Genomic DNA, 27,963 nt, shown 5'->3' on the forward strand with positions numbered 1-27,963 from the left:
AGATCTTAGAGAAATGTCTGCTTTGGTGCTATGAAAATCGAACTCTAATCTTCTGGCTCCTATTATGTTTTTTTTTCTACCTTTTCCTTTTTTTTCTGGCAAGAGATCTCTAATTTTTTTGGCACTCTCTACCAACTATATAAAGACGAAAATCTTCCGAAAGTTCAACTCAAAACCCAACAAAAATGTCACATACACGCGTTTGCGTTTGAGTCCCTCAAATATAGTAACTTTCAATTTCCAGTCCAGAGTAAAAATTTTTCTTGGCTTCACTGCGCACAAAATATTTGCCAACGTTTGTCCTACCCATGGTTTTGAACGTGGACGCGCCTTTGCTCACCATACAACATACTCATGAAATATCTCAGGATTCAGTTGACCAATGAACAATATTGACACAGATTCTAAAACTAGAAGAGTTTTTTTAAGAACTTGAGAAAGAATGGTGCAAAAATATCGAGAAATAAAAAAGTTGTTAAGGTTTGAATATTTTTATTATGTAGCTGCCGGTAGAGGGATTAATATTTCTTCAAACGTGGCAAGCAATGATGCAAGTATATAAAACAGTGTAAAAAGGAAAAGGGGGGCTACAAATTTACATTATGGACATTACGGATTGACTCCATGGATAATCCCGAAATAAATGTTCTTAGAATTTCTTCCGGAATTTATATCAGGTAATCTTTCAGGAGTACCTTCAGGAATACTTACAATAAGTCATCAAGAAATTTTTTAAGAGTTTCCCCGAAATTTTATAAGAACTTCTGCGGAAATTTCTGTACAAATTCTCCGTGAGATTCTAACTGATGTTGCTCGGAAGCTTCCATCGAACAGCTTACCGTTCGGTTGGCGTGTTTGGCACAATTCCACATCATGTATGCATCTGACAGTGATTAACAAGTCAATTATATCATAACAAAAAGTATTGAATTGAATTCAACACATAGTACAACTATCGCTTGAAGAAAACACATTAAATCTCATCTTTTCCCCCTTTCCAGAACGGAGCCATCTTCGGGCCATTCTTCATCTGCCCGTTCCTGATATTCTCCGGGTTCTTTATCCATCTGAACGACGCCCACCCGGTCATGCACTGGCTGTTCCACATTTCGTTTCTCAAGTACGCCCTCCAGGGTGCAACGGTGGCCATTTTTGGGTTCGACCGGCCCAAGCTGGACTGCGAGGAGACGTACTGCCATTTCGTGTTGCCAAAGAAGTTTCTCAAGGAGATCGACATGCTGAGCGCGGACATTGTCGAAGCTGTGATTGCACTGGCGGTGATCTTTTTCGTCTTCCGGGTAGCGGCCTTCTACGTGATGCGGTACAGGCTGAAGAACAAGAGCTGAGCCTGGGGAGTTTGTGATATGACGCAGAGTTGTGATTTCGTCCCGGCCAGAGTTTTATGAGCGGTTTTTTTTACTAGAATAGTCATTTCAATTAAGTTACACCAACAAAGAAGTCGAGTTGACATTCCTTTTCCCCACGTCTACTAGAGCTGTGTAGAGTTGTATTGGTCGTACGAGCAGATAATAATCACATATGATAGGGATCGATATCAATATGAATAGTCATCGAGAAGTTGTTTGTGAGGCAAGTGATTGAGTGATGATTTTATCGTTGGTCTTGCATTTAGCTAGCGTTGTTAACAGTAAGGGGATGTATTCCTTATGATTTAAATTTTAAAGAAATATTCGAATGCGTAATAAATAAGTTGCGGAGTTAAACTGAAAGTCTCAACATTTATTGAAAGATCTTCAACCGTCTTCTTAAACATATGTATAATACCACCTGGAAGAGAGCAATGAATCCCAACATTACATAAACATTAATTTCGAACCCCGTTTCCGGGGTATCCATGAACTTCAAAAATTTGGTCGGCCTGTTGTAGTAGCACATGATCTGTGAGCAAGGGAAATCCGTACGATTGTACCCGTAGATTGCCTGCAACGAGCCCTGCATCGTGTATCTGAAGAACGACGTATAAGACACTGGTTGTAAAAATTCCAGCATCTCGTACGACTTGATGAAGTATCCCGAGAACAGCATCGCCGGAATACTCAAACTGGGCACGAAGAACGTCGCCATCTGGAAATCGAATGCCGCCCCAGAGAGAAGTCCAACCGTTTGAGCAAAGATTCCCAGCAGTAGACACATGGCCCAGAACATCCCGAACCGCATCGGTTCCATCGGTTGACCGGTCAGGAAGTACCCGATTACTACGAAAAGCGTTGGGCAGATGAGCTGCAATGGAATGTCGGCAACGAATTTAGCCAGGTAGTAAGCTTCTAGAGAGTACCAGTTGTTGAGATGTTCTCGGACGAAGATCTTCGCCTCCGATGGGACTGAAATGATCAATGATTGTTAGGAATAGTTTAAATGATGCATTTACATTAGTTACATGTGACTGTACACGGCATAGAGTTTCCAAAAAAGATGAATATGTGGAAGAAAAACAGTCCGGCGGAGTTGGTCATGATTGTGGACGCATCCTTTCCAGTATTGTAGAAAACCACTCCCAGCAGGACTCCGACTACGATGTGAGCAATAACTCGGAGTTGAGCAAAGAACTGAAAATAGATGGTTTATCAAATTATGTTAAAATAACAAGGCGAAAAAGTGGTAAATCTCACAAAATCTCTAGCGGTGGATCGCAGCGATCGTCGCAACAGGACGGAGAATTGCTTCCACTGGGGAACTGGGTAGCGTGATTTCGATGACTTCCTGGTTAGGCAAGTGTTGCGGTACGGAGCAAGAACGCTGTTTCGGTAATTAACTTCGTCACCGATGGATTTCTTCCCCTGGGCATCTCCGTTGTTGAACTTTAAGGTTAGCAGCTCGATTCCCGGGCAGCTCGACATGGATGCTATTTCCAGGGCTGTGTGGTAAGAGAAATGATGATGTAAAGGACAAGTGCATTTGACGGTCTCCAACAATTTCAGTGTATTGCTTCATATATAAAAAATTGCGTGAATGTGAGCATTGATACTGCAATTTGGAAAAAGAAGAATTGCTTATGTAAAAAATAATTAAGGAGCTTGAATGCTCATCACGCCTTCGTATTTCACGGCTGACTTGTCGACCACCTCGAACGTATCCCCGTCTATCGTAACATTGCTACCTAGGCGAGCCCTATCGTACTCGGCCCCACCAGCATGCATGTACTTTGTTTTGGTCGCATTCTCCACCAGATTAACTTTCGATGCATCGCGTTTCAGGCGGGTGTACAGGTCTGTCACCTTTTCAAATGTCCGACTGACAATGTCCATATCACCCGCGAAGCAAACAAAATCTCGTAAAAATCGTACCCCAGCTGTTAAGCCCGGCTCTCCGCACCTTCTAGCGCAATACTGAACAACGGGCACGAAAGTCCACCACCTTGTCGTAGTCTGGCGGGATCCAAACGAACTGAAGTATTCGCCTGAAACCTTCACTCAATTTTGCATACCTTCATTGTCGCTCTTATCAGTCTCGTGAGCTTGCCGGGAAAGCTCTTCTCGTCCATGATTTTGCATAGCTCTACGTGGTCGATACTATCGTATGCGAAATCGATGAAAATGTGATCCATTGGGACTTGATATTCACGACATTTTTGGAGGATTTGCCGTACAGTAAAGATCTGATACGTTGTCGATCGGCCGTCAATGAAATCGTCTTTTTAACTTCCCACGAACTCGTTTACTACAGGTGACATACGACGGAAGATGAACTGGGATAATACTTTGTAGGCCGCATTTAGAATGGTGATCGCTCGAAAGTTCTCACAATCTAACTTGTCGCCTTTCTTGTAGATGGGTCATATTACACCTTCCTTCTACTACTCCTCCGGTAGCTGTTCTGATTCCCAGCCTGATTGTCAGCCGATGCAGATAAATGGCCAGCCTCTCCAGGCCCATCTTTACGAGTTCAGCTCCGATACCATCCTTACCAGCAACTTTATTGTTCTTGAGCTGGTGAATGGCATCCTTAACCTCCCAGACAACCAGAATGTACATATAACGAAATCACCTATTGCGTTATGCGATGCTTATATGCGCAAAGTTTCACGTATAAGATGTTGCGAAAAGGCCTTCTACGTACAAAAGTGGAGGCGATATACGTGCATATTTTATATGATGAAACATAGCATGCAATGCGAGTGTCTAGATTTTCTAGCGAACTAGTCTGTACTCTTATGCGACTTAATTTATGATAACAAAGTTGATTTGACAGCTGCTACGGATTGATCCGACTTACTTTGTACGAGTATACGGAACGAAACGAAATGTACTTATGAACTCATAAAATAGCGTTTTATGCGAGGAAATTTATCGATCAAACGATATTAACCACCATGTAGTGCGGGTGTGATGGAATTTGTGTAAATAAACGACTTAGTTCGTAAACTGTTATGCGACTTCTGGTTGTCTGGGCTCCCTCAAAGTGGGGGCTGGTTGGGTTCCATTCTCCACAGTACTGACGAAGGCATTTCCTCCGTTCTCCCGTCATTCATTGCCTGTGCTCTTAGCGCCATGGAGGTGCTCCTCGAAGTGCTGCTTCCACCTTTCGATCGCCTCATGCTCGTCCGTCAAGATGCTCCCATCCATATCCCTGCACATCTCGGCTCGTGGCACGAAGCCGTTGCAGGATGCGTTGAGCTTCTGATAGAACCTACGCGTTTCTTGAGACTGGCACAACTGTTTTCCTCACACTCCGTCTCCTACAGGCGGCGTTTTTTCTCCCAAAAGAGGCGGGTCTGCTGATGCCGTTTCCGTCTATAACGTTCCACGTTTTGCCGGGTCCCTTGCTGCAGCATGACCACCCACGCTGCATTCTTCTCCTCCAGAATCTGCCTACATTCCTCGTCGAACCAATCGTTCCGTCGACTCCGTCCCACGTACATGACGTTTCCAGCAGTTTTCCAGCAGTCCTCAAGAGGGGCTTCATCCAGCTCACCCTCTTCCGGTAATGCAGCCTCGAGGTGCTGCGCGTATGCAGCTGCGACATCCGGTTGCTTAAGCCGCTCTTGGTCGTACCGGGGCGGCCGTCGGTACTGTACGCTGTTAACGACGGAGCGTTTTGGGCGTAGTTTAATCATCGCCAGATAGTGGTCAGAGTTGCGCCACGATAGATCCTGAACGTCGATAATGTCGGAGAAGTGCCGACCATCAATCAGAACGTGGCCGACTTGCGATTCTGTCTGCTGTGGTGATCTCCAGGTGTATCGGTATGGAAGGCTTTGCTGGAAGTAGGTGCTACAAATTGACATATTCTTGGAGGCGGCAAAATCAATTAGTCGTAAGCCGTTTTCGTTCGTCAGCCGGTGGGCGCAGAACTTTCCAATAGTCGGTCTGAATTCCTCCACCACCAATCACGCGCCTCTGCATATCATCCACCACTATAAAAGCTGTTCCCAGTTCGTGTGTGTTGCCGCAGCTCTGTTGAGACGAAGTTTAGCGAAGTTACCCTAATTGATCGCGGTGGCTTTCATCCAAAGGATTCCTTTCAATTCCCAAAAATCTCTCTCTCCAATACCTTACAATGTGACAATCGTCGCATCTATTGAATTGTATACCGTAATTGTCTCCATATGAAATGATATTTATATAAAAGGAAGAAATGAAATACATCAAGTTCAGTTGAAATTGTAAGCCTAAACCCGTCTCGCGTATCGTTATTTCCTTCCGTTCACATTTCCGTAGCTCATCTGCGCGCATTTTCGTACCTCAGAAAACCAACCTCTAAACGTTCGCTCCATTGATCCCTTCCAACACACTTCCTGCAACGCTACGATGCCGAATCCGCGGCCCTTCAGCACGTCGGCGAGTATGCGTTTGCTCCCGATGAAGTTGGGAGATTTACAGTTCCACGTACCGAGCTTCCAAACGCTAGTCCCTTCACGTCGCTGTTGTCTTCGCCGATTGTCTCGGTTCGTATTCTCTCGTTGATTATTCATTGCTTGATTTTTTTACGGCTGGCTTGCAGGGCCTGACACCAACTCCCTTGATTTCCGAAGGACCATTCCCCCTAAACGATCGGAGGACCATAGTGCGCAGTTTAGCTTAGAGCCCTGGCACTCGGTCGATAATCAGCCGCCCCTGACGCTGTTGTGAGCCGCTCCAAACATGGAGTACAGGCACTCCAGGTTTGCAAAAGCAAAAGTAAACCCCCGTTCCCTGCCAGCATACGAACAGAGTTCCCACCGGGGTTGGTTACCCGATATTTCCTAAAGTTACTCGTACCCCGGCCAGTACCACGAGGAGGTATGGATAGGAGTTGCTGGGCAAGAGGCTAAGACCATACAAAGAGGCCTATTTTATTTCTGCAGGTACGCGAGGTCCCAATGGTACGCCATGCCCAGTCATTTACCGTGCTACGAAGCAGGATCTCCTGGCGGCTTTCTACGTTTTGACAGCAACACCTACTGCTGCACCTTTCATATGTCTGGGAAGCAACATTCGGCTAGACGCTTCTGCAACGCTGTCCTAAATATATCTAGAAACGCCAAAATTGCTGCCCTTAGCTTAACTTTAGGGATATTATCTGGACTGGTAGTTTCGTTCGCAACCGTTTTCAGCTTGGTACATATTAAAAACTTGGATACCGGCATTTTCTTCATCTATGTCAGCGTACGGTGTGGGCGGCCACGGGGTGGGAGCATGCGTAGCAAAGAAACCGTCCACTATCAAACTTCAGATTGTCGAGGCACATTTCAGCTGGTGTTGGTGGGCCCTTGATCATTGCCATCACTACTCGATACGCGTTGCTCCAGGGAGCTCTGACCAACTAGTACGCCCCATTACGCTCTTCCATGTATGCAAGACGCTTCTGATTCCTTGGCTCCAGTTTTCTCGGCATAGTTGTGTCACACGCTATCGCTAACCCTTCAAATAGCACCCATGTTTGGAGCGTCGCTCACTGCTCGAAGCACTTCGACGAAAAGATCCTTGTCAAAATCTTTTGTCTTCCATCTACGTTCTCCATTGCTCCTCTGTCATACTGCACAACTTCTGTAGCCAACAATTCATGGTCACTATGGGTGTATTTTTCCCCAACTCTCCAGTGTATATTGTTGATCATCGACAAGCTGCAAAACGTCACGTCGATGATGGATTCCATACCGTCTTTGCGAAATGTGCTAGCAAGATCGTGTTATGCAGCCCACAGACGCTCAGACGGTTTGACCAACATTTATCAGCCCCCAAGTTAGCCAAACCGACTTATGTTGATACAACCGTTTGACCAATTGTCAAGGTTGGTTGCAGCAACACGATATTTCTTCGCATGTTTTTGGACTTGCCGAGAGTCTAGTGAATATGTTATTGTTATTTTTTCGAATGCTGTGGCTGTGAGGAAGTATCTTTTCGCTATTTTCTGACAATAATCACAGTCAAGAAGAAAAGAACTTTCAACATTTAAGTACCGGAAGAAATAAATATTTAAGAGGAATTCCAGTTCTAATTCGTACGAAGTATTCCGGCAAAACTCAGAAATCATGACGGGTCTCTTTTGGGAAATATTCTGTGCAGTCATTGATATGGCAATGGCCATGGGATTTGTTTTTTCAAACATTCTATCCAGAATCTTTTAGTCGTTTCTTCTAGTTATTCTGCTTTGAAGTTCTTTCAGGAATCCATAAGCTTTTCTAAGGATTCCACCAAAAGCTCTTCTTGGGATTCTACCACGAATTTTATCAATAATTCCTTCAGAAATTTATCCACAGATTCAACTAGAAATTCCTCCGGGAACATTTTTAGGCATACCTTCAGGTGGAATTTTTTCAAGGATTCCTTTAGAGGTTCATCTACAAATTATTGTGGATTTCAACCACTGATTCCTTCAAAGATCTGTCCAAAAAAATCCCAAGGAAATTCTACAGGGCTATCTCCAAGGCTGCCTCCTAGAATTCCTCCAGATTGTTATTCAACAATTTGAACATTTTTTCAAAGTTTCCTTCAGAAATTTCTCTAGAAGTTAGTTCCAAGGATCACATCACGAACTCTTTCAGATACTTCTCAAGGGGTTTCTCAAAAAAAAAAAATCATCATCAGAAATTCCCCCAAGGATTTCACCAGGACTTTTTTAAGGGCTTGCTCCTAGGACTCCTCCTCCTCAAATTCATCAAGGAGTTACATCAGAAAATCCACCAAGAATTTCTTCAGCGATTCTTTCTAGCAAATTTTCAACAGACATCTCCAAGGATCTATACAAATACTTCCCAAGGGATTTCTCCTGTGGTTCATCCAAGCTTCCTTCAAGAATTCCACCAAAAAATCCTCCAAAGATTCATTTAAGAATTCCTCCTGCGAAACTTTTATAAAGACACCGACACGTTAATGCTTCCAGTGGACGATTTTCCCTTTGAAGGAAGCACCACACTAGACAACGGACAGCATGCAATGCCCAGTGGCACAATCGAAATACTTTCCTGGCGAAAAGTTTTCCGGACTGACACGATGCGGCTAAATGCTTGGTAACACTAACCGCACGGCCACGAAGCCCACTTCAAGCATTTCCATACAGATACTACCCACAATTTATCCAAGGATTCATCAGGTTCCTCCAAGGATTCCACCAACAATTACTCCAAGAATTCCATCAGAAAGCCTTCAAAGATTTCTGGAGAAATACTGCAAAAAAATCATCAAAACTTGATCAGCAGGAATTCCTTTAGAGATTCCACTTGTAATTTTTTGAAAGGATCCCCCAGGTTATCCTTCGGTATTCCTCTAGAGAATCTTCAATAACTTCTTTTATAAACTCCACCAGTGTTTCCTCCAAAGATTCTTCCTTGTATCTCTGAAGGGTTCCTAAGAGGCATTCGTCCTGGGATTTCTGCAGGAATTACTTCAATAATCTAATATAAGTTTCTCCGAGGATTCCTAAAGGAATTTATCCATCAACTCCATCCAGTATTTTTTGAAGTATTTTTTCCAAGGAATCTACCAGGAATTACCTTAGAGAATCTTTCAGAAACTCCTTCGAGGATTGCTTCGAAAGTTCTTCCAGAAATATACTACGGAATCTCTCCAGGAAACTCTCTAGGAATTAATCTATTGATTTCTTTGGTGATACCTCCAAGAATTTCTAAAAATATATCTCCATAGATTTTTATCTCAGAAATGAAAAAAAAATCTTTTATATCAAGTTTAGGGATTCATCCTGAGGTATTTAGAGAAATGTGTTGTTTGAAACTCTGAAGTAAATACCAGTTAACTCCCTGGAGGAATTTATGATAATCCTGAAGCACAATCCTAGTAACACCTTTGAAGTATTTTATGGTTGAACTTCTGGCGAAACTCTGGTAGATTTTTCTGGTGGTAATTCTAGCGAAACTCTGGTGATATTCCCAGTGTTATCGCTAGAAGAGCTCCTTGTGAAAATCCTTAAAAAACTTCTCTCGCAAAAAATTACAGATGATATAATTAGGGAAAATACTGTTGAAGTATCTGAAGGAATTACTAGTGGAATCTTTTTAGGAAATTGTGGTCAAATCGCATAGGAAATTCGTTATTGGATAATTGGAGTTCATCTTGGTGGCATCCACGAAGGAACCTCCCAGAGGAACTCCTGAAGGAATTCCTGTTTTAAATCCCAGGAGGAATTTCGGATGGAGTCACTGGAAATATAGTGGTAGATTCCCAAATTATAGGTAAAACTATTATAATAAATTTGTGGTAATATGACTGGAGGGTTCCTGAAAACCCCCAAGAATCCCTGGAGTTGTTCCACGAGAAATTCTTTGAAAAATCCGGGGGAATCCGGGATTGATTCCTTAAGGAAATCCGGGAGGAGCCCCTTGATGAATTCCGCTAGGAATCTTTTGAGAAATTCCGGAAGTAATCTCTTGAGTGATGCCGGTAATGGAAAACTTATAAGAAATTTCTGATAACATCCCTGGAGCAAATCCTGATAATCTTCGAGAATCGTTGGAGATTTTGCAGGAGGAATTCCTTAAGGATTGATTCCTTAAGAAATTTTGGGAGGTATCCCTTGACTGATTCCGGGAGAAATCCCTTAAGGAATTCCAGGAGGACTACCTTGAAGAGTTCTTGGATGAATCTCTTGAAGTATTCTCTAGAAGTTCGGGTAGTATCTCCTAATAAATTCCAAACAGATTTCATAATAAAATTAACCCAAAATAACCCTAGAGGGATTCCTGAAGGAACCTTTAGAAGAATTCCTGATAGAATCTCTGACAGAACTTCTGATGGAATCCCAAGACGATTTATTATAAAGTCTTAGAAGTTTTTCTAATGGAATCCATGAAAGAACTTCCGATGGAATCCCTGCAGAAATCCCCAAAGAAATCGATTGAAGAACTCCTTCAGATGGAATCCTTGGAAAAAAATTGTGATGTAATCCCTTGAGTAATTCCAAATAGAATCATTAGAGAAACTCTTGATAGAATTCCTGGAAAAAATCGAAGTGGAATCTCTGAAGGAACTCCTAAAGTAAACCCTAGAGGAACTCCTGATGAAGTCCTTAGAAAAACTCCTTATGGAATCCTTGGGAACTCCTATTGAAAGACTCAGGGGAACTCCTGATGGAATCCCTATAGAAACTCTTGATAGAATCCCAGAAGGAATTCCAGGTGGAATTTCTAAAGAAAATGCTTATGAAACCCATGAAGGAACTCTTCTTGAAATTCCCAGAAGAACTCCTGATGTAATTCCCAGAAGAGATCCTAATGTTCTCCCTGGAAGAAACTTTTGATGCAATCCCTCGAGGATCCAAGTGAAATCTCTGAAGAAACTTCTGATACAATCTCTAGAGGAACTCCTGATGGAATCTCTAAGGGAAATCCTGTTAAAATTTCTGAACAATTCAATGATGATTCCTGAAGGAATTCCTGACGGAATCCGGAGGAACTCCTAATGGAACCCTTGTAGGAACTCCTAAATATATATTCTTGCAGGAACTCCAGGTGATATCATTGGAGGAACTCCTGATGAAATCCCTTGAAGAATTCCCTATGGAATCACTACAAGAACTCCTGATGAAATCCCTGGTGGAATTCCTGATAAAATTCCTAATGGAACTCCTGATAGAGTGCCTAGAGAAATTCCTTTTAATATCCCTAGAAGATCCTGATGGAATTCTTGGGTGACTTCCTGATATAAACTCTGGAGGTAGGACTCGGAAGAAATGCTAGCTGGAATCTCTGGAGGATCTCTTGGGGGATTTTCTGGAGGAACTCCTGATGAAATCCTCAGAAGAACTCTAATGGTATCCCTATTGAAATTCCTGATAGAATCCCTGGAGGAACTCCTGATGGAATGCTTGGAGGAATATAAATATATTGTTGGAGGAACTCCTGATAAAGTTCCGATGAAATCTCTAGATGAACTCCTCATGGAGGAATTCCTGATAAGTTTCTTGAAGGAACTCCTGATAGAATCTCTTGAGGAATTTCGGGTGAAATCTAAAAAAAAAATCTTTATGGCATCTCTGGAGGAACTACTGATGAAATCATTGGAGGAAATCCTTAATATATTGTTGAAGGAGCTCCTGATGGAATCAATGGAGGAATTTCTGATGAAATTCATAGAATAACTAGTGATGGAATCTCTAGAGAAACCCCTGATAGAATCTCTGGAAGGAATTCGAGGTGAAATCTCTGAAGGAACTGCTGATGGAATCGCTGGAAAAACTTCTAATGGAATTGCTAGAGGTATTCCTGGTGGAATCCGTGGAGAAGTTCCAGTTGCTATCGCTGAAGGAACTCCTGATGGAATCCTTGGAGGAATTTCTGATGGAACTCCTGTAAGAATCCCTAGAAGAATGATATGATATGATCTCTGGAGGAAATCCTGATTGAATCTTTGGAGGCAATTCAAGTGGAATCTCTGAAAGAACGCTGGAGGAACTCCTGATGCAATCCCCAGAAGAACTCTAATGGAAGCCATAAAGGTATTCCAGATAGTATCCCTAAAGGAACTCCTGATGGAATCCTTGGAAGAACTCCTATCTATATATATTCTTGAAGGAACTCCTAATCATTGAAGGGACTCCTGATGGAATCCTTTTAGGAACTCCTGATAAAATACCTGGAAGAATTCCTGATAAGTTTCCAGATAGAACTCCTGATAGAATCCCTAGAGGTACTCCTGATAATATTTCTAGAAGAAACATTGATGGGATTCCTCGAGGAACATCTGATTTAATCTCTTGAAGAATTCCGGATGAAATTTCAGAAGGAACTCTTGATGGAATCCCTGGAGGAACACCTGATGAACCCAGTCAACATTTTAGTTGGTATAACTTTTGCTATACATCATTCTATATGAATCAATTCAATCGTATAGAATGCACGAAAAGGCTATATACCTACCAAAGCGGAGGCTATATGCGTACTTGGCACGACTTTTTCGGACTTTCTGCGATCAGATATACGATGCCACAAAATTTGGATGAAAAGAAAAAAATGCTCCCGCGAGTCTCGAACACGGGAACTCTGGATCAGGAATAGTGCACCTTACCACGGTACCATCAAGGGTTACTTATCCGATGAGTGATTATTTGCCAATGTTAATACATGTTTCATGTACAGCGACACATACTTTGTTGTTCTTTGAGGCCTATCGTCAGCAGATAGACAAAGTTTGGGTGGCAATTTTTGCTAAGTTATTGCGATTTCATACGATGCTAACTGGATTGATATATGATCTGTCAGTTTATATAACATAACGTGATTCTATGTTGCACTATTTACGACATGTTTTGTTGTCAACGTTGTTGTTTATGAATCGTATTAGGAATTTATATACAACTTGTATTGACATTGATAACGCTTAATATGGCATCTTGTGCAATTCTGATTTTGGACGCATGAATATGTGATTTTGGATGCACATTCTTATACGATACGTGATTAACTGGGAAGTCTCCAGGAGCCCTAAAGATACTCCCGATAGAATCCCTACAGGAGCTCCTGATGAAATCCCTGGGGGAACTCCTGAAGGAATTCCTGGAAGAATTTGTAAAGATATTCTTGAAGGAACACTGGATGGAATCATTGGAAGAATTTCTGTTGAATTCCTTAGATCAACGACGGAAAGCCGATGGAATCTCTAGAGCTAGTCCTGATAAAAGCCCTGAAGGTACTGCTGAATGAAACCTTCGTGAAATTTATGATTGAATCTTTGGAAGTTCTCCTGATGGAATGCCTGGATGAAATCGTGTTTAATTCCCTAGACTAACTCCTGATTCTAGAGGCCTTCCTTAGCCGAGTAATTAGAGTCCGCGACTACAAAGGAAAACCTTGCTGAAGGTTTCTGGTTTAAATTTCCGGTCGGTCCAGGATCTTTTCGTAATGGAAATTTCCTTGACTTCCTTGGGCATAGAGTATCATCGTACCTGCCACACGATATATGAATGCGACTTTGGCAAAGAAAGCTCTCAGTTAAAAACTGTGGAAATGCCCATTGAAGTTGAGAAGCAGGCTCTGTCCCAGTGAGGACGTAGCGCCAAGAAGAAGAAGAACTCCTGATTCTCAGAGGAATCACTGATGGAATCTCTGTAGGAACTCCTGATAAAATCTCATGAGGAATTCCAGGTGAACTTTCGGAAGGAATTTATAAAAGAATTTTCACATGAATTTCTTGTTAAATCACTGGACAAAATGTTGATTAAATTTCTAGAAGAACACCTGGTAGAATTATGAAGGAGATTTGGAAGAATTCCTAAAGATATTACAAGAGCATGACCTGAAGAAATTTCTGGTTTTCCTGATGGAATCCCTGTAGTACAAATCCAGGTACAATCCATGGATGGATTTTTTGAATCACAGGTGAAACTGCTCTGGAGTTATTTCTGGAGAAATTGATTGAGGAATAATTAAAGAATCATTGGTGAATTTGCTAAAGAAAACGGTTAGAGATAGTTGGAGATAGTATGGCACCGCGGCTGCGTAAATTCACGCATTTTGATTTTCCACCCATCTGCATAGAAAGTTCATGGGACGTCGAAGCTTCAATTTGACATGATGACGTTGGTGTTCGTGCAACATCCCTACAGACGGTACGATCGGTTCGTCGAACATTTGGATCCGCCCACCGGTGGTTTGAGCAAAATCAAACTCGTTTGATTTTGGCCGATCGATTCGTCAACCGTCAAATTGGTTTCACAAACTGTCAAATTGGTTCGTCAAACAGCATCACACACGGTCAAACATAGCACCAACATGAGCATCAACCTGGGGGCGGAGTCAATGTTGGTCAAACCGTCTGAGCGTCTGTGGGGTGCATTACACAGCCTTACATCGAGCTTCGCCAAAGCTTCCAGCAAACTGTACCCTCTCTTGCGATGATCAGTCTGCTACTTCACTCCACGGCCCAAGCATTGAAGCCTCCACCGATGATTACCGGCGTACGACCGGATGTTCAGAGACCGCTCGAGGAGTCTTTAGTTTGTGAATACCAGACTTGTTTTCGAACCAGATGTTAGCTTGGGATGATCTTAGATGAATTCCGGGATTATAACTTGCAGACTCTTCATTCTTTCTTTCTTTCTGGCGAAACGTCCCCACTGGGACAGAGCCTGCTTCTCAGCTTAGTGTTCTTATGAGCACTTCCACAGTTATTAACTGAGAGCTTACTATGCCAATGACCATTTTTGCATGCGTATATCGTGTGGCAGGTACGAAGATACTCTATGCCCTGGGAAGTCGAGAAAATTTCCTTTACGAAAAGATCCTCGACCGGTGGGATTCGAACCCACGACCCTCAGCATGGTCTTGCTGAATAGCTGCGCGTTTACCGCTACGGCTATCTGGGCAGACTCTTCATCTAACAATTGATTTCAAGACGATTCGTACGATTGAATAAAGATAAATGAGCTAGAGTAGATAATGTCTTACAAACTTAAATTATTTCACCGACCTCAGTAAAATTTTTCGCCGAGAACTCAACAGCTGAGAGCTCGGTAAATTTTAACGCCGAATCTCGGTACTTATTTTACCGAGATTTCGGCAATCCGAATTTTTTGCCGAGATCTCGGCGAACGTTACCGAGATTCGGTAAAAGTTTACCGAGATCTCGGTAAAAGTTTTACCGAGAATCGTCAAATTATTACCGAGATATCAGCTGTTGGGTTCTCGGCGAAACCGTTTAAGTGTGTAACATGGTTTCCCGGCGAAACAATTTAGGCAACTTCGTTTGGGACTAACATTGCGTATGCTCTTAGTCTACCGGACGACCTAATTGAAATCGATCGCATAGTAATTGGGGAAACATTCGCGCCTTCGAAGTGAGAGACAGCGAAGATAGGGTTGACCATTAATTCTATCGTTATCAATTACACGATTGATAGAGATAGAGGTCTTGTGGTGTTGGTTCCTAAGAAGTGTTGGATAGGAATGGATTTGAAGTTATTGAGAGTTTGTTTGTCTTGGATCACTTGTCACATTCGCGAAATACGTTCCCTTTGATGCGCAAAAACGAGTTGCGGCTGCAAAAATGACCTTCTACGAATTGCGTAACCAGCTTAGGTCTCGCAACTTACAAACGGAAACAAAATAAGCTCTTTTTTAATACGTGATACTTCCTGTGGTTCTCCATCGGTAGTATCACGTTCTCCAAGCATGGAGGTTGAAAGAAGCAGAAGTCTTCGACCTGGTTACGAGCGTTAACTGCTGCTGTTAGAACTATGTGGGAAACTAGAAAATTGTATGTGACGCGGACGTATGAATTACGACTTATATTGAGTATGAAATACGGCAGACTTCAGTGGGCTGGTCACTTGATTTTGGAAATGTAAAAATAATATTCAACAGGAAGCCAGGAAGAAGAAAGCAACGTCGTAAAAGACTACGAATACGCTGGCTGAACGCAGTGGAAGAGGATTTTGGAACTCTAATCCTTCGGGACAACAATAATAGCTTGACGCAAGGCTATAGCTATCGTGGTAAGAGGTAGAGGTATCCAATGAATATAAGAAATAATGAACACTGTTTTGTAATGTCTCTGAAGTCTGTCTGAATATGCTGAGAGCATTTTTCTGTTCCATTTATATAAAAATATCTCTTTATGATCTCTTTATATCATTGTTATTAGTCAAAAAGATAACAAAATAATCGTGTATTTTTATTGTACAGAGTCTGTCCATAAGCCACGAGCTTTTCTTTTTTCTTCAATTCCTACACCCTCCTTCTCCATCGTGCTGTTTTATTCATACAAAAATTCGAAACTTGGTCATGTAGGGTAGATGTACCAATAGTGGAGGTACTAAGCACGATTGAACTTCATTTAACCGCCAAAATTCAGGAAATTCTATTAATGTACATGTTAATGTTGTAACGGGAAGTAACGGCTATTGACTTGATGAGAAAAATGATTTCATCGCAGTAATCCACGGCATGTCAGTGAAAAATAATACCTCCACTATTGGTACACTGTTCCTTTAGTTGCGGAATATTTTTAATTTGTGTTCCTATAGTTGCGGTATCCGTTGTTTTCTTATGGGACCCTCCACTATAGGAACACTTTACCGCAACTATTGGTACAATTAAGAAAAAGCTTAGCAATTTTAGTGATACTTCATCAGTTTTGAAACAATTTGAACGCTCTTTTCAACTATTCCGTATATCAACAAGCCAATACGTCGATTGGCAGTGTCAGTTCTGTGACTAATGTAATAAAATCAGCGAAAACGACACTACCGCAACTATAGGAACACCCACAACTAAGGGAACACTTACCCTACCGTAATTTCGGATGAAATTGATCATTTTTCACTGTTTTTTTGGTATGCTTTCTAAAATGTTATCAATATCATAAAACTAAATGCAGGAAAACAAGTACGATGGTGAACCTCATTGGCTCATGCACCGAAATTTTTTAACAAATGTGATGTTAGTGCCAAAAATCTGGTCTAAAATTAAAAATCGGGGAATCCCATTTCGGGGTGAAATTGATCACTTATCATTGTTATTATTGTTAGTTTCCAAATCAACTTTACATACTTAATTTGAGCCTCCTGAACATTGGCGTAGGAACAGAGGGGGCCAGGGGGCCAGCAGCCCCTCCCCCCCCCCCCCCAGAATCTTCCAGGCCCCCTCCAGAATTTTGAATGAAAATATATATGAAACAAAAAATGTTTACATAATTCTAAAGTGAAGTAAAATCTTCTGAATCTATTGATAAACATTCTTCAGTAGTTGCGTTCTTTTATTTTGTTCTGAATTCGCTGAATTGTGCGACCATCAAAAAATTAATCGTCCTGCTGTCGGTCGACATCTCCGTTTCAAAATACTGTGATACTAAAAAGCGTCAGTATCCAAGAAAATCGGTTCCTTAAATTCGAATTTTCTGAGTAGGGAAAACCATACTATTTCAAATACTGTAGCATGGTGTAGCCTTTTAACTGAATTACGATTTCCTGTGTTCTTGGAGGGTGCCCTGATCGAGGTGTCCGGTGATGATGATTGTCCCCATAAGATTTTTTTAAAGAAATTCATTGATCAAAAGGTCTCGGCAAAGAAATTCTCGACCATCAATCCTCTCAATCAATTCACACCGATAGACTTGTTAAAACCTTCTAGGAAACTTATTTATGACGCTTCGAACAACCAATATCCGTGTGACTAATGTCGGCAGCCTTAAATATTCTCTTCGACAGATTTTCCATAAGAACTGTAGGCAAATCTCCAAATCAGTCGCACTTTGAGGCATGTTCAATTGAATTGATGGCATCTATGGTGAAATTGTTCGTCCAGTCTCGGCAATCTCGTAAACGAGAAGCTGACAGAACAAAGAAACATCTAAATGTTTTCATTGATGTGTTTTGAAGAAAAAATTCTGTGTATCTGGCATTTGAAATTTGGTTGCCGATAATAGTCCAATGGTGCCGAAGTCGTAAATAATCCTAGTTTTCCCAAAAAAGTTATTCAAAACTTTTTCGCAAAGTTCACTATAAGTCCTTCAGAAATATTTTTAAAATGCATTGTAAATTGCGTTAAAAATTCTCCTTTGTTTTTTTTTTTTGTAAATTTTACTTCAAATCCCCAGATTCTACAGGAATTATATACAAAAAGTATTTTTGGAATGTCTTTTGGCATCTAATCTCCAGAAGAAATTTATTGAAAAATCCCAGGCATATTTTTACTTCCGAAATTAGCAATTTAGCAAAATAACTGGGCAGGGATTAATTAAGAAATTCATGAAGAAATTTGTGAAAATCTTCTTTAAAACAATGTTTTAGAAATGGTTTTATAAATTCTGCAAAAAATATATATTCTGGAATTGAATTCTTGTACATTTTCAAGGCGGAATTCCTAGAGGCTTTTTGGCTTAATTATGAAGATTCTGATGGAGCTCCTTGAGAAATTTGTTATTTATTTTTTTAATATGATTTGAGCGATTTCAATTATCCTAAAGTTCATTGTTTATTTATCCAGCCCAATGATTCACCTCTAGAGAAAAAATATAGAGAATCACTTATCTTTGGTTGTTTCGATCTGATATAACATTTTGTTGTTTCTCCCTCCTTCACATGACGTATTCTTAGGCACCTTCGTACAAAAAATCGTACTCCAAAAAGCAACATTTTAAAGAATCTAAAGGAGAAAAATGAATTCCAGGAGTTTTAAAAATTATCAGAATTTTTATACGTATGGCTCCTGAAGTCTGAAAATCCATCAGGAATTCCTCAACGAATTTTCAAAGCTATGCAAAAATTTACTCAGAGTTTTAAATTATGAATTTTGTTATAAAACATTTTTAGCAGAGTTCTTGATAAAACCGCCAATATTTTCACCTTCATCTTTTACAGTTCTACCACAATAGTTAAAAGTTTTAAGATTAATCTGCCATATTAAAGCTTCGGAGTTCATGCGAAACATTTTCTAAAATGTAAGATACAAACACCTTCATAAAAATTCCATCTGTTTTAAGATAAACCATTGTCTATTATAAAGACGATAAAAATTACCAAGATTTTTTGTAGTTAATCCTACAAAAAACGCCAAAGCTTTTTCTGTGAGTAACATCGTCAGGACGTCAGAAAGTTCCAAAAATTCTACGATTAATTCTTGAGTTTCCCGATAAGAGTTCAATATTTTTCCAAATTCAATTTGAACTTTAATAATAAAAAAAAGAAATCTCTGAACAAATTTCTCGAAATTTTTTTGGATATTTGCACGGAAGAGTTTATGAAAGAATAGCTGAACCCATTCCACTAAAAGCTTTGAAATGATTGAATTGAAAAAAATATGGGTAAGGAATTCGGGGATTATTATCAAATTGATTTTTAGATAAATCTAAAGAAACACTTAGACAATTTTCTTTGAAAAAATGCAGATAGATTTGATAGATCACTTTACTCGAATACAACTGTTAGATAATTTTCTAGAGCGTGTTTTAAAGCTATTATTATTAAACTGATCACTTGAGTGTTTTCTTTCAAAGCTTAAAGATTCGTATGAAACAATAAATAGTGAAACCTGAGTAGATACCCAGAAAATCATCTACTTACTAATCATACTCAGTTAAAATCTTCAAGATTTCAAATTCTCAATTTTTTTCTCTACATGTATTTGTTTATTATAAGAAACTATTATTCCTCCATAAACTAATGCGAATATTTCTTCAAGAATACTTACGAAGATTATTTCAAGAGTCTCAATTTTTTTTCACTCAAAATGAATTCATTTTTTTTTCGAATAGGTACTTCGAATAATTCTTCGCGAAGATTTGTTACAATTTATTTATTTTAATAAAAATTTTGGGCTTTCCATATGAATTATGCCTTGGTTTTCTTCCCCGAAGAATTCATCTAAAGATGCTTTAAAAAATCATTCAGGGATTTATTATTGTTCTAATAAAAACTTGTCGTGCCTCCAGCAATGCTGTGAGGAACTGCTCCTAGAATTCAATAATCGATTCTTCTAAGAGTATCTTTAGGAAATCTCACAAAATGTCAATCTATCATAGCAGAAATTCTATTTAGAGAATTTCTGGATTCTTAAAAATCTTGGAGCAGGGGAAAAGCACTAAAATTTCGACTCACAAGAATTCGGTAAATGTTACAATTTTCATTTCACCGGAAAAGGCCGATGAAATTGTCAATAAAATTAAATTTATGATACGGAGATGATCCAGACATAAAAATTGCAAAGAATCGCAGATTGAATACCTAAAGAGAATTTCAGAAGAATCTCCAGAATATCTGGGGAATTTTTTGTGTTCATTCTGCGATTCTAAACATCAGTATAGGAAAGCTCCTAATGAAAATCTTAAAGTAGCGCTTGGAATCTTATTCATCACATTTTCAAAATTCGAAATTCCGAGGATTTTTTTATAGATAGTAAAATATAGTTTACTTTCCCATACATAACAGCGCTTTGTCAATGGTTAATAGCTAAGATTGATTACCCATTTCGTCCAACAAATTTATCGTATTCAATAATTTGCAGATAATCAACTCGTTTGATGTTGTAGTATAGTATTGATAGATAATTTTCCCTGACCTGTAGTGAAATTCCCTGACTTTCCAGGTCAAAAATTGGATTCCCTGACATTTCCTGACTTTCCAGGTTTTTTTCAGGTAGTCGACACCCTGACTTTAAGAATTTCAGAGAGATTTTTGAACACAATCTGGGTAATATTTATTGTAATATTTCTTGGAGAATTCCTAAGTATTTCCAGAAAATCCTTAATACATTATTAATGAACAACTTAATGATATTTTCAACAATGAAAATTTATGTGTGATAAGTACGTAGTTTAGCTTCATGGAAAAATGTTTAAAATTCTGATGTCTTCTTTTGAGCAATTTCATACAGTTTCTTCGAAAAATTCCAGATTATTAAGCCTAAAGAAACTCCGGGAAAAATCTGTTTATTAATAACTACTTATTCCGTGGGAGTCCCAGCAAAAACTGAGTGAAAACTGGTAAAGGCGTTCTTGCACGGGAAAAGTACGGAAATAGTTCATGAAAAGATCCCCTATACTTGAAAAGTTTGTGTAAGAACTTCAAAGGAATATTCTTCGTGAGTTCTTTGGAAAAAATCTTGAAGGATTTTTTTACTGGATTAGACAAAGAATTGATATTTTCCGTAATTGTTATTATTATTATTTTTAATATTTATTTAGGACACTTTACCATACGAGTGCCACTCGTGTCGAATTTTCCGTAATGAAAATTGTAATTTACAAGCATTACTGATATTCAGAGATAATAGCTGATATAAGACAAAAACACAAACAGATAAAATCAACGCAAATTTTTGCAAACTACGAAATTAGCGAAAATCATGATTATTACTTCGGTAAATCAAGAATTTTCTAGGCCCCCCCTAGGCCCCCTCCAGGAAAAAATCCTAGCTACGCCAATGCTCCTGAATCCAAATATGCTTGCCAAATTCTTAACGAGACAATATTTATGGAGATGATGAATAATTAATTTTCAAGAATACCGCGAAAAACGCCTGAATGTAGGCAATTTCCAAAGGATTTCCCTACTTTGTTGTAAAAAATTGAATTTTTCAACAAAACGAGCAAATTGGTAAGAGATAAATTGTTAGCATCCTCACAAACTTTCAGGTTTACACCATGTCCAAATCCTTGTTTAGAACTAGAAGTTTATAGATGATGATCAATTCCACACTAAACTTGATTCTAGAATTTTAAATAAATTTCATAGAAATAAACATTCTGTGGCACAAAAAGCTTCATAATACACAGTTAGACATTATTTAAGACAAACAATGTTCATTTACTATAGGTTGCAATGAGCTTGGTGCATTATTAGTAAGAAATAAAATCGCGTGACACGGTGATCAATTTCACCCTACTGATCAATTACACCCGAATTTACGGTACCACACCCAAATCAAAATTCAATACAAAATATGTTTAGATATCGTTACATATTCAAGAAATAATAATGATTGTACACTTATTTTACATGCTTTGTGTTTATAACGTTAGTATAGTAAAGTCTTTGAAAATGCAGTCGACTCTCCATAGCTCGATATTCAAGGGACGATCGACTTGTAGAAATATCGAGTTATAGAATATTCCGACACAAAAAATCACAAAACCAATGGAACAAACTTCTGTATTTGCAATACATATATTATCATTTCTGTAAGGAAGCATTATTTTTTTGAAAGCATTTCACATACTGTTATTTGAAAACTATTTTCGAAATGCTACAAAAATCCAATGTTGCTGAACAACGATCGGAAACGCGAGGCACGATGAATTTTCGTAGGCATCAAAACAGAATCTGCGAATAAACACAAACAACCGTTCGGGCGCTTCATTTTTTCGTGTTTCATTTTCGGATCGCTGTTTCTCCCGACGCTATCATCGGGTGATTTTCCATCGCTCGATAATGTGAACGGTACGATCCACGCTGCCTGCTCTTCGCGAAGAACAGGAAAATATTCATTTCGATCATCTTCATGCGGGCTTGCAACAATCACGCTAAACTTGCTCCGCTCAAAAATGAGTGCCGAGCGCACAAAATTGGCCTCTTTTCGTGCAGCACAGATTCTGTGCAAAGGGGCTGTACACAGTTTTGTGCAAACGGTGGTAAACAAAACTGAATAAGTGAATTGCGCACAGGGGAGGAACGCTTGGAATGCGGAATTCGTTTCCATTTTTGTTTTGCTTCTGAAAACATAAAAATAAAACATTCCAATTTTAAAGATTTTCAGAGATTTTTTCATTTGAATAGCCGAAGCGGAAGCAAATGGGGAAAAAACTTTCGCATTTGCGACCATCTTCCGGCTTTTCGCTAGAAAACATCTCAGAAAACTCCCCATCTTACCAACGGCCAACTGTTTGCTGCCACGCGGGTTATCATTGACAGTTCCGTTTCCATCGATCCCGGACAGCCGAAGGCCAAAACGTCGGCAACTCACAGAATGAGTGCGCCCTACTCATAATTTTCACTCAGTCAGCCAGTTCTGCATTGGTTGCCTCATTCTGTGTAGTTTCTACACATGCGCTGCGTGGAGCTGGCTTAGCGTGGAGTGTTTGCTTGACTTTACGAGAAGAAGCAACCTTGCAATGAATCACGAGAATGAACAGCGCGTGGATAAATGAATCCTACGAGTGGAAAAGCTTCGCGAACCACTTATCGGTGTGTTTATTTTGCTTCTTCGGCGTTGCATCCGTTCGCTTTTTGCGATGCTCTTCGTGACGCAAAAATGAAAAATGAATTTTGGCGAATGTTGGATCGCGAAGATGCGTCCATCATTGTTCACGAAGAAGATCCATCGCAACCCTGCAAAAATCACGTTAATTTAACTGACAACATATTATTTTAATTGTCATGTTTTTCAACTTCTATTACACACTTAGATTAAATTACTGGGGTCGGTTAAATTTTACTGGGTTTTGGAACTACCGAAAAAGTCAGTAAAATGAAAATTGTCGCCACGCGTTATTGAAAAGCAAGCATGATTTATTTTTTTTTTTGATATATGATATAAAATGAAAGCTCTCTGCAAAATTTCAGTAAAAAATCTCTGTTTTTCGATTTCTGACATTTTTTTAGTTTACTGACTTTTTCGGTAGTTCAAAAACCCAGTTATTTTTACCGAATAGATTGAGTGTGTACAACTTGCATGTATTTATTCACCTTCAAACAAGAATTAGACCAAGTTTATCCAAAAAATAATGGTTTTAAAATAGATCTCGACTAGTGTAGAAATCGAGTTATAGAAATATCGACTTATGGAGAGCATGATGTACAGAAATTTGAAAGGATCAAAAAATAAAAAAAAAAGTACAATAGACGGATTTTTTATAAACCCGTATAACTCAAAAACGGTAAGACCTACAAAAAAGTGTATTGGGGACTGTCGTGAAATTTCCTGACGTTTTAGAGAAAAATATTGAAAAAATAAAAACACATTTTCTACACTGAAAAAAAAAATATTCAAAACTTTAAAGTCGATTTAAAAAAAAAACGGTCACTTCAGATTTTGATCATCCTTAAGCAAAAAGTTTCGCAATTGAATTTACTAAAAGTCGTCAATACATTGCAAATTGGGCATATTTTAAAGAAAAAAGTTTTTCTAACATCGAATTTTTTAAGTTCCAAAGTTTTTTTTTCACTTTTTTTATATACCCGTATAACTCGAAAACGGCAAGACCTACAAAAAAAGTGTTGTATGGGGGAATGTCGTGAAATTTCCTGAAGTTGGAGAAAAAAATATTGAAAAAATAAAAACATTTTCTACACTGAAAAAAAAAAAAATATTCAAAACTTTAAAGTCGATTAAAAAAAAAACGGCCATTTCAGATTTTGATCGTCCTTAAGCAAAAAGTTTCGTAATTAAATTTACTAAAAGTCGTCCATACATTGCAAACTGGGCATATTTTAGAGAAAAAAGTTTTTCTTCGAATTTTTTAAGTCCAAAACTGATTTTTTTTTTTTCAAAGATTTTGTTTTAAACTGTCAAATATGATCGTGTTTTCAAGTGATAAATGAGTTTGAATCAGAAAATAAATTGTATTTTTTATTGAGAATAGTTAAAAAACGGATTTATACAGTGATTATGTTTTATAAATGAAGGCAATCAATGGACTTCGCCTCTGCCTATGAGGAAATCAACTCCGTCTAACAATCCGACGGATTTTTATGGTTCGAAAGGTATCACAACAGTATTGTAAACATTGAAAAGTAACAACCTTATCCATATCCCATTAAATTCTCTTCTAGAAAAAGTGTTGTGAAAAAAAACTTACTAAACGTACCTGCCTTAAACGCCAGGTGAATAAGATATAATGAATATGTTTGTATTGTTATTTACCTAAAAAAAGTTGATAAGCTCATAACTCATGATTTTATTTGCAAATAACAGTCTTCTTTTCTACGAAACAAAAAAGACAAAAAAGCGTCAAGGACGAAGGTTAAATACTGGTAATTAGCAACTTTTCTGAAAATTATAACGCTGCTCAAGGATATCACAGGAATACTTCCCAAGCAGTGATACACCAATTCTAGATTTACCATAAAAAGATAATAAATTGGAAAATGTTAGTTTTATTATAATATCAGACCCATGACACAGTAGCAGTTCAGCTATTTATTTCAAAATTGATAAATTTTGTTAAACAAATCAAAAGTTATTTTTAAGTCAGATAGAGCTGCAGCTCATTATAAAAATAAAATGCCAGCTTATGTAATTTCAAGAAAATACATGGATTGGAAGCAGAGTGGCACTTTTTGCCACATCCCACGGCAAAGGCCCTTGTGACGCTATTGGTGGCACTCTCAAGCGAATGGCAAAAAGAGCAAGTCTTGCAAAATACTATGGAAACACAATCGCAACTCCGCGAGAACTATTCGACTGGGCAGTGAAACAAACTGATACATGTATAACCAAATTAAATTTCTGTTATAAATCTAATGAACAATATGTTATAATGTCAGAGGAATTGGTGGAATTGATAAATATCATTGTTTTATGCCTATTAGTGATACACAAATTGCAGCCAAACGGTATACCCATTCAGAGGATGAACCAAAAATATTCAATTTATTCAGTAAAGCCCAAAAATAATGTAAATATTCATGGGCAGATACTACGTTTTAGGATATATAGCAATAATAAAAATAAAAACAAACCACGACTTTTTTCATAAGCATAATATTTCCAGACACCTGTTAAGATTCGCTTTGACCAAATAAGAAATTAAATATTATTGTGATATCTTTCCAACCATAAAAAAACCCATCGGATTTTTAGAAGGAGTTGATTTTCTCATAAGCGGTATGGTGCGAGATCAATTGAATTTAATCAAAAAAACTGTATAATTTCGTTTTATTTCTTTTAACTACTCCCAATAAAACAAATATTATCTATTTTGTGATTAAAACTCATTTATCACTGGAAAATATGATCAGACTAGACTATTTAAAGCGAAATGAAAATTAAATAAAAAATTCATTTTGGACTTAAAAAATTCGATGTAAGAAAAACTTTTTTCTCTAAAATATGCCCAATTTGCAATGTATGGACGACTTTTAGTAAATTTAATTACAAAACTTTTTGCTTAAGGATGATCAAAATCTGGCCGTTTTTTTTAAATCGACTTTAAAGTTTTGAATTTTTTTTTTTTCAGTGTAGAAAATGTGTTTTTATTTTTTCAATATTTTTTTTTTTTTTCTAAAACGTCAGGAAATTTCACGACAGTCCTCCATACAACACTTTTTTGTAGGTCTTACCGTTTTCAAGTTATACGGGTTTATAAAAAAAGTAAAAAAAAAACTTTGACCCTTTCCAAATGTTAGTCTAGATCGATTTTGAAAAAACAAAGTATGTACAGTATCTTAGTTTCACATAGTCTTCACACTCAGAAAGTTTCATTGAATTCTGAAGGGGTGCTGCCAATCCCTTTGTCGAGTTGGCGTGAAGAATAAACAGAAGTCTATATAAGTAACCAAGCCCGGTTCTCTCGTTAATTATAAAGTAGGTAGCCCTAAAACAATTTATCATAAAACTGACAACTGATAATATCTCTAACAATATAAATTGGCAGCTTCAAAATGAATAATTCAACGTGCAATTGGCTGCTGATAGCTCAAAACCCTTCGCTTTGCGATTCGCATATGAGATGCGGAGAAGCCGGAAAAAGCAAACGCTATAAGATTATCACAACTTTGTTTGCGATTAGTAGTTCGCTACCCCATATGAACAAAATGAATGCACTCCATGTGAGAAGATAAAGCAGATCAGTAGTATTGTATTCTAAGATGAAACATCACACGAAATGCACACGAGTTCGATTATCAATCACGCAAAATCTTACCGAAATCCGCTCGATTATAATACTTCGGACAGTGGAACCCGGCTTCGGCCAAACTGGCCACAAGATCGCGAATCGGTCCACTGTAGATGCACTTTCCGTCCGACAGCAGAAACACATCGTCGAACAGTTGAAACAAACTGGAAGCCGGTTGGTGAATCACACTGACAATCGTGCGCCCTTCCTGCGCCAGGGTTTTGATGTAAGTCACTAATTGCATTGCCGAGACGCTGTCCAATCCACTGGTCGGTTCGTCCAGTAGGATAATTGGCGGATTTGTAATCAATTCCATACCGATCGATAGTCGTTTCTTTTCCCCTCCGGACAAGTTCTTCACTAGGGTGGACATGCTTTGATGCAGGCCGAGAATGTCCAGGATGTCGTTCACTTTCTTGATTCGCACCATTCGAGAGCTGGAGATGGGCATTTTCAACTCTGCAGCGTAGTCCATGATTTCTCTCACTGTCAGGTGATCCATCAGGTCGTAGTCCTGGGAGATGTAGACGCATTTGTTTCGAAACGATTCGTCGCTCATCGTTTCGCCGTTTATTGTTACCGATCCGATGACCCCATTTTTTCTGAGAAGATTAGGATGCAAGCTTGAATTATCTTATTCAACTGCAGACAAAAATTTGTACTCACTTGAATCCGGATAGAATGTTTAACAAGGAGGATTTCCCAGCACCGGAGGGTCCAAGAATAGCCACAAGCCTTCCAGGTGAGAACCTGCCGGAAACATTCTCCAGAATAGTTTTACGTTTGTCACCTTTCACCACCCCTTTGTAGGAAATATTCCTAAACTCGAGCACCATGTGGTCCAACAGCTTCCGCTGCGCAGCAACATCCTCCATCTCAACGACGCTCGCCATCATTCACTTCCATGTAAGTTCGAAACTAACTTCTAACTTTGCGCTGCACTTGCAACCACATCCAACTCACTCAAGCTACTAGCCGAGTGGTTTTTCCTAACGCGCCTCTAAGGCCTTCACTGGACGCAACAACTTGGATCGCGATTTTCCCTTTTCTAGCAACCTATCGAGTTGCGATCGCTTTATCGACAGTCGCCACTCGAATGGTTCGGCATTCTACAACACCCTACCCATCGAACACAGAAAAATATTTTCTTCATCATTCACGGTTAACAAGGGTTAACTTCTATTAGATTTCGTGAGATCATTCTGAGCCGCATTATTCTAGGAACGAGTTCTACCTGGAAGAC

General features: G+C 38.9%; 2 protein-coding genes across 2 annotated transcripts in view; one reads left to right on the forward strand and one right to left on the reverse strand.

Moving 5' to 3' along the window:
* Window positions 1-1,724, forward strand: part of LOC5570863 (ATP-binding cassette sub-family G member 4) — an 83,560-nt gene extending 81,836 nt beyond the window's left edge. The window contains exon 7 of the mRNA XM_021848099.1: window positions 1,002-1,724. Coding sequence (XP_021703791.1) covers window positions 1,002-1,346 — 345 coding nt within the window. The 3' untranslated portion in view covers window positions 1,347-1,724. The remainder of the gene's footprint in view (window positions 1-1,001) is intronic.
* On the reverse strand, window positions 1,720-27,809 carry LOC5570851 (ATP-binding cassette sub-family G member 4). The gene is made up of 5 exons (XM_001653309.2): window positions 27,387-27,809; window positions 26,748-27,322; window positions 2,631-2,875; window positions 2,399-2,567; window positions 1,720-2,342 (listed from the first exon to the last, which is right to left on the reverse strand). Exons 1-5 carry the CDS (start codon window positions 27,614-27,616, stop codon window positions 1,741-1,743), a joined length of 1,821 nt encoding a protein of 606 aa, XP_001653359.2. The 5' UTR covers window positions 27,617-27,809; the 3' UTR covers window positions 1,720-1,740.
* Window positions 27,810-27,963: the final 154 nt, after the last annotated feature.

The sequence above is a fragment of the Aedes aegypti genome, chromosome 2 (assembly GCF_002204515.2).
Source record: "Aedes aegypti strain LVP_AGWG chromosome 2, AaegL5.0 Primary Assembly, whole genome shotgun sequence".
In the NCBI taxonomy this organism is placed as follows: domain Eukaryota; kingdom Metazoa; phylum Arthropoda; class Insecta; order Diptera; family Culicidae; genus Aedes; species Aedes aegypti.